We start from the raw sequence: 7482 nt of genomic DNA on the forward strand, positions 1-7482 counted from the left end.
CACCACATCCTGAGAGTCCCAGGTGACAAAGCAAGACCTGAAAGGATTCATAGCTCATAGCAGTTGACATGAAGAGACATTAATACCTTGAGAGGAGGTTAAAAGAGCACAGGTAGAGGCAGAAGGAGATGTGCTCAAAGACTGCATGAATAGTAATGAGACGAGGTAATTAGCAAGAATCTCTCTCTCTGGCCTCCATGTTGGAATGAAGGCAGACACCTTGTGACCCCTGTGACCCCTCTGCAGTCTGGTCAACCCTGAAGCAACCAGGCTGCAGTATCCCCCCCACCACAGTGTGCTGTAACAACAATGACGGGCAGCAGAGTACGAAAATGAAATGACCACCTTCAGTCCAAAGACAAGTGTTCCACCCCGTGTGTAGGAACCAGATGGCGAGTCTACCTGCCTAAGTGGCGTCCATGTGTTGTTCCAGACACGCAGGCTCTGGTTACACCCCGGGTTTAAAAAAGTCAGCTCCTGCTATTATATGGCATAGTGTGTGTGTGTGTGTGTGTTTCCTGAGCAGGCGAACTCTCAGTGGGCTCGCTTACCTTTCTGGACAGAGAGAACAAGTTGCACGCTGTTTTACAAGAGGGGAGATAATTCTGTCAGGAGTGTCAAGTATCAGGCGTCGCAGCAGCCAAAAGCAGACCTCTGCTGGCTGGCCAGATTCTTGTCGCATCGGATGGCTGAAAACTCCAAACAATCACACAGACACACACACACAGACACACACACACTCGGCACAGGGACGGCAGCCAACAACAGTCGGTTCTTTGGCTGCAGGAGAGTGGTACACAACCTCCTCATGGAGGCGATGTTTTTTTTAATTAGCTGAGTAAGTGAAAAGTAGAATCTGCTTTTCTCAGAATTTTACATTTTGCCATTATGTAACAGGTTGCTTAGCAGCTTCTACTCTGTGTGTAGTGTTTAATAGACACACATGCTTTGTGCCATGTTAGCTGCTGATGTTAGCCACCTCTATCTTAGCTACCCCACAAGGATCTGGCATTGAAATGTCAGCATGCCAGCCACTTTAGCCAGTAGCCTGTAGTCTTGATGAATTAGGTGCTATTAACCATTTGATTCATTTAGCATGCTAACATTAGCTCATGTTGCACCTCTGGGAGATAGATAGCAAAAACATACTATCCTGTAAGAGTTTGTGAGTTTTTTAAAAGGAAATTATTCAAATGCATTCACTGACTCCACAAGCAAGGCTACTGTTCAAAATTATTTTTCAGTGCCTTCTTAGGAAGTGGTACCAAATTTTGTTTGTGGAGCTCTCTGCATTATTTATATTAAAAAGGCAGCAGAAGCAGCAGCTGCATCTTTTCAGGATCAGTAGGACCACGCTGTGAAAAGCTTTCACCGGGACTACTTTGTCAGTACAATGTAGCCCCGATCTGTGGTCTAAAATCATCCTAACAGCATGGGATGAATATTTTTGTACTTGGCCTAACGTCCAGTTAAATATGGGTTGTTGTTTTTTTTGCCTTTCCTTTTGTCTGCATCTGTGTAAACATGAGTGTGTCATTTGTCAAGTTTTCTCAAGCAGCTTCCTTCTGATATAATAACGTTTCTTTGTAATGCCTTGTTAGGACAAGACCTGATTCCTCTGCTTCAGTTTATAGTCCTCACTCTGCCCCCACAGAGAGGGACAGTGGCTGTGAGGAAGGATTTGCAGGGGCCGCCTGTCCTCCCAGCGGTAGGCTGATTGGAGGGGCCGGCTGTGTTTGTTAAGGTAATGGGCCCTAGGTGAGTTAATTCACAGGGTACACGGTGCACACTCTGTCACCTCAGGAGTACCCCCCCAGTGAAACAGGGGGTTGCCGGTGGGGGTAGGGACATGACGGGAGGGGTGGTGGTGGGGGTAGTTGTCCAGCTCTCTCCAAAATCCCTTCAGCCTTGCTCCTTCTCCACCGGCTCCACCTGAAAGTGATTACCAGGCCAGCCATGAGCAAACAAGCCCCATATGGAGGGGCTGAGGCTGGAGCCCGGGGAGCCCTCCTCCACCTCTTTGGAGAGAAGAGGCCTGAGCAAACACAGCTAATGAAGTCTTAACAAGCAGCCCCGGGTTAGCGCGAGCCCGCTAAATGCCACCGAGGCCTCTTGGAATTGTGTCCAGCAGATTGGCTAAATCTCCTCCAAGCTTTCCTTTACAAGATAAAGTTGCATTAGCATATCTGTCTCACCATCTCTGAGGTAAGTCCAAGAACTGGCAGGCGGTCACACTTGATGGGGGCTTCCTTTCTTTAGTGGCAGTACTTGATTCTGTCAGGCAGTGTAGGGGGGGGGCAGGCTTTAAACTGCACACATTAACTTTGGATCTTAACACGACGGTGGATTTGATTCATTCTTCATGGCTTTTTGGTCTGGCAGCATGCAAACAGGAGATGAGTGCACTTCCTCAGAGTAAATCATTATCTCTGCACAGAACAGAACCCAACGGCCTCTCTCCCTCCCTCTCTCCCTCACCCTTACCCTCATCCATCCTCCCCTCTGCTCCCACACTGACCAGCACCTTACCCTCACTCCCTTATTCACACATCTCAAATTCCTGGGTTTATTATTGGGGAAAATATCACACCATCATCCATCGTGTGCACAAACACACACACACACTCGCATACCTCCACGGCGCTGGCTATAGCCTGACTCTTGTTTCCTAATCAAAAGCAAACAGCCATTAAGAGAACTCCTTCCTCGTTATCTCGCCGTGCCCGGTCCCTTAATCAATCTGATGCTCTCAGCTTGCTTATTTTATCCGTTTACTGGGTCAAGAGAGAAAAAAAAAACTGATAAATGATAAAGACCTGGCTCCACTCCAAACACAATAAGTTAAACTCCACCACGCCCTGGGTCCACACACACACACACACACACACACAATGTTATATTATATTTTGGATGAGAAACCACACATTTAGTGCACAAAAACTGTGTATGTGTGTGTGGAAAAAAGGACAAAATACCTATTCAAAAAGCAGATCTCTCTGGTCGGTGAGATGAAGATCGAGTTTCCAACAGATGTGCTGCTGATCACATGTCTGGCCTTGCCTTTTCTCATTTCACTGGGAGCTGCATGATCCTATTCGTCCTGTGAATAGTCTGTTAATGATAAGACGACAGTTAAACTTCAATTATGCATCTGTGGAGTGTAACAGACTGTAAAAAAAAAACAGCTTTCCAACATCAGAGATGAAATCATCCTGTGCGGCACATTAGAACCAAGTGTGAGTGACACGGATGGTTCAGCTTCACATATGAGTTATTATTATTATTAGTGTGTGCAACATTTGGAAAACAATCAGAACCCAGCAGTGAATTGTGCTCAAACAAAAAGTTGTGAAGGAATATTTAAAGTATCATATGCACACAATGTTGTAAGTATTTTCATTTTGTGGCTGGTGGATATAAACCACTTGTGCACTGTATCCTGTAGGAATTTTGGAAGCTCGTCACATGTTTTCTATGTAAAATGTCACAGATCACAAGAATAAAGTAAATTAAAGTAAAAGAACCTGACGAAAGTGTGTAAAATATTGCTGCACAAACTATCCAAGAATCCAAAAAACGTGTGTGCACAAGTGCCTTGCAGGCATTTTAGAGGTTTAATAAATGCACACCCTAACTCTGTATAGAAGAAATCAACAGAGAGGAGGAGAGAGAGGGAAAAACACACAGTTACTACAATGAGATTACTGTCACATCCAGATCTCCAGACAGACTCTGTGAGCATGTTAACACTGATATGAGGGGCTCTGCTGCTGTCTCGGTGCGCGCTGTGCTGCTTGGTCTTTGCCTCGCGCAATTACGCCTCCCGCGGAGCTCTATGCAAGCGTTAAACGAAACATTAGCACCTCATTTAAAAAATAAAACAGCTTCTCACAAGGACAGACAGCTCCCTGGGAAGTCTTATCATGCGCAAATTAGCCAATTTACCAACTGGCCCCTTCTTTCCCTCTCTCTCACTGAGACAATCATCTGTAGTGCTATGCTGGCTCTGCCTGTAAAATGTATTTTTGTGACACTATCAAAGATATTATGAATTTACATGACAGTGAAACAGAAATTATGATTCTTGTTTACACCTACATGCGTATTTACGCAAATATTTGGGTTTTCTGTGGAAAAAAAACGTAATTCACATAAATTCATAACAGTATGGACATTTGTGTGTGTATTATGTTTAATTATTAGTTCTTTTTGTTGACACGATATGTGGTTTGTACTGATCACTCGGGCGGTGAGGACGTGCGTAATCATTTCATCCACAGCTCTGCTCTGGACCCCGGAGCCACAAAAACTGGCAAAACTAGTATGATGATGAGCTATATAGCAAAACATTTTAAGTAAAAAAAAAAAAAGAAAAAAAAAAGATGATTGACTGATGGGAGCACCGCCCCTCCTGCTCTGTGATTGGACGAGCAGCTCCGGGGGTGTCGCCAGCCCGGCTCTGGTATATATGGGCGCAGCTTCGTCTCCAGGCTGATGATTTGTATGGGAACCAGGACCGAGGTGGGACGAGCAGACTGAATGTAGTCGCTGTGTTTTTGTAGAAAGAAAGGAGGCCCACGTTTTCCTGTTTGTGACGATCGGACATCAGCACTTGGATTTTTTTTTTAAAGCATTAGACTGTGAGGACTCTGACAGCGGCTTCCAGAGAAGCTGGATTCTCCTCTCAGCCATCTTGACTGCCGCTCGCCGCCCTGAAGGCTGCTTTCTCTCCTCCTCCTCCTCCTCCTCCTGCTGCTCCTCCTCAGCCCAAAGTAAACACGGCTTGCACATTGCTTGCAACTCCGTGCAAGATCCAGAGAGAAGCGACATGGGCTCGCTGCGCGGCGTCTAACCTGACTGGAGGCGAAAGCAGACGGCTGACAGGATTTATTGCTGTTTGTACCAGAACAGACGACGCGCCGGAGAGATGGACCTGTTTGGGATTTACCTGCTCCTCTCACTCGCTCTCCTTCCCCGATCCAGCTGCACCACGGCCAAGGAGATCACCTGCCAGGAGATAGCCGTGCCTCTGTGTAAGGGGATCGGCTACAACTACACCTACATGCCCAACCAGTTTAACCACGACACACAGGACGAAGCGGGGCTGGAGGTGCACCAGTTCTGGCCTCTGGTGGAGATCCAGTGTTCACCTGACCTGAAGTTCTTTCTGTGCAGCATGTACACGCCGATCTGCTTGGAGGACTACAAAAAACCTCTTCCACCGTGCCGGAGCGTGTGTGAGAGAGCCCGGGCTGGCTGTGCGCCTCTCATGAGACAGTACGGCTTCCCCTGGCCGGACAGGATGAAGTGTGACTTGCTGCCAGTCCAAGGCAATCCGGACACTCTGTGTATGGACTACAACAGAACCGACTCCACCACAGTTTCCCCCGTGCTCTCCAAACCCACCAACCACCCCGGTAAGGGTCACAACCCGCCTAAAAATAAGCCTGGCAGACCCGGCACGCCTGGGAAATACAAGCCGCCGTCCGCTCCCTGTGAGCCGGGGTGCAAGTGTTTGGAGCCCATGGTGTCCGTCAACACGGACCGACACCCGCTTTACAACCGGGTCAAAACCGGACAGATCACGAACTGCGCCATGCCGTGCCACAACCCCTACTTTACGCACGACGAGAGAGCGTTCACCGCGTTTTGGATTGGACTTTGGTCAGTGTTGTGCTTCGTGTCAACTTTCGCCACTGTTGCCACTTTCCTCATAGACATGGAGCGGTTCAAGTATCCAGAGAGACCCATCATCTTCCTCTCAGCCTGTTACATGTTTGTTTCAGTCGGCTACATTGTCAGACTGATCGCCGGGCACGAGAAAGTGGCGTGTAACCGGGAGTTCGACATGGAGCACATCCACTACGAGACCACCGGCCCCGCGCTCTGCACTGTGGTCTTCCTGCTTATTTACTTTTTCGGCATGGCCAGCTCCATCTGGTGGGTTATCTTGTCTCTGACCTGGTTCCTCGCAGCCGGGATGAAGTGGGGCAACGAGGCGATCGCGAGTTATTCCCAGTACTTCCACCTGGCAGCCTGGCTCATCCCCAGCATGAAGTCCATAGCGGTGCTGGCGCTGAGCTCCGTGGATGGAGACTCAGTGGCTGGGATCTGCTACGTGGGGAACCAGAACCTGGACAATCTGCGCGGCTTCGTCCTCGCCCCCTTGGTGATTTATTTATTCATAGGCACTATGTTTCTCCTGGCCGGATTTGTGTCGCTGTTCAGGATCCGCAGCGTCATCAAACAAGGTGGCACCAAAACTGACAAACTGGAGAAGCTGATGATCCGGATCGGGATTTTCACCGTGCTGTACACGGTGCCGGCGACCATCATAGTCGCCTGTTACTTTTACGAGCAGCACAACAGACAGAGCTGGGAGATCACACACAACTGCTCCAACTGTTTACTGGAGCAGGACCGCAGGAGTCCGGACTATGCAGTTTTTATGTTAAAGTACTTCATGTGCCTTCTAGTGGGCATCACGTCCGGAGTGTGGATCTGGTCTGGTAAAACTTTAGAGTCATGGAGGACTTTTTGCACCAGGTGTTGCTGGGGAAGTAAAGGCACCAGCGGCTCCATGTACAGCGACGTGAGCACCGGACTGACGTGGAGGTCAGGCACGGCCAGCTCCGTGTCCTGCCCCAAGCAGATGCCATTGTCCCAGGTTTGAATGGATGGGGGAGAGGAGGGGGTGGAGGTGGTGGTGGTAAAAAAAAAAAAAACAAAAGTAAATAAATAAATAAAAGCAGCTTATAAGGACTGCTAATTGTTTGGGAGATAACCCATCACATCACGTTTCAAGCAATTTGCATAGTAATGAACTACTGCTGCTGCTGAGGAGTGAACCCCCCACTCCCACACCCACACACACCTCTGTGGGGAGAACTGGTTGGAACAATGTACCTGGCATTCACACAGGTTAAATCCACCCCCCTTTCCCTTCCCTTCCTGTTTATATGTATTAGAGGTGCATATGGAGGCTTTTTTTATGGGCATTACATGCTTAAGGCAGAAAGTTTTCCAAGTGTAGCTTCACACAAAGAGCATTTTTATTATCTAAATAGTGCCAGATAACATTGTACAACTCAATCAAAGATGGTTTAAATTAAGCCTTAAAAAAGTGCCCCAAGTATTTTTTACGGGTCGTTCGTTTTGTAATTTCAAAATGTATTTATATATAAAAAAAAACCAACATGTACATTTGTGTATAAAAGAAAACTTTATAAGATATTGTAAATTTGTACAGAGTGTAGATGTCTCTCTTTTTTTCTGTGAGAAAGCAAAATATGAACTTTATTTTGGACAATAAAACATTTGATAAATCTCAGTGTTTTCCACTGCTGGTGCTTTTTTTTTTCTGTGGTCACTGTGTCCAGGTTGGCAGCAGAGATTTTTGTATTTTAAGAGTCTCTCCCCCCCCCACTTCACTCCAAAGGAAGCCCATCAGGGACTGGTAATTAGAGGCAGGGGTTGAGTTGG

The 7482-nt window shown here is 47.4% G+C and overlaps 1 protein-coding gene across 1 annotated transcript; it reads left to right on the top strand.

The window, feature by feature from the left end:
- The first annotated feature begins 4509 nt into the window (after positions 1-4509).
- On the top strand, positions 4510-7140 carry fzd8a (frizzled class receptor 8a). Its single transcript, XM_028433434.1, has one exon. It carries the CDS (start codon positions 4928-4930, stop codon positions 6671-6673), a length of 1746 nt encoding a protein of 581 aa, XP_028289235.1. The 5' UTR covers positions 4510-4927; the 3' UTR covers positions 6674-7140.
- The last annotated feature ends 342 nt before the right edge of the window (positions 7141-7482 follow it).

Source organism: Parambassis ranga, chromosome 20 (assembly GCF_900634625.1).
Source record: "Parambassis ranga chromosome 20, fParRan2.1, whole genome shotgun sequence".
In the NCBI taxonomy this organism is placed as follows: Eukaryota; Metazoa; Chordata; class Actinopteri; family Ambassidae; genus Parambassis; species Parambassis ranga.

What these genes read in the sequence shown, in the direction of transcription:
- fzd8a (XM_028433434.1), top strand. Translation starts at nt 4,928, where the DNA reads ATGGACCTGTTTGGGATTTACCTGCTCCTCTCACTCGCTCTCCTTCCC.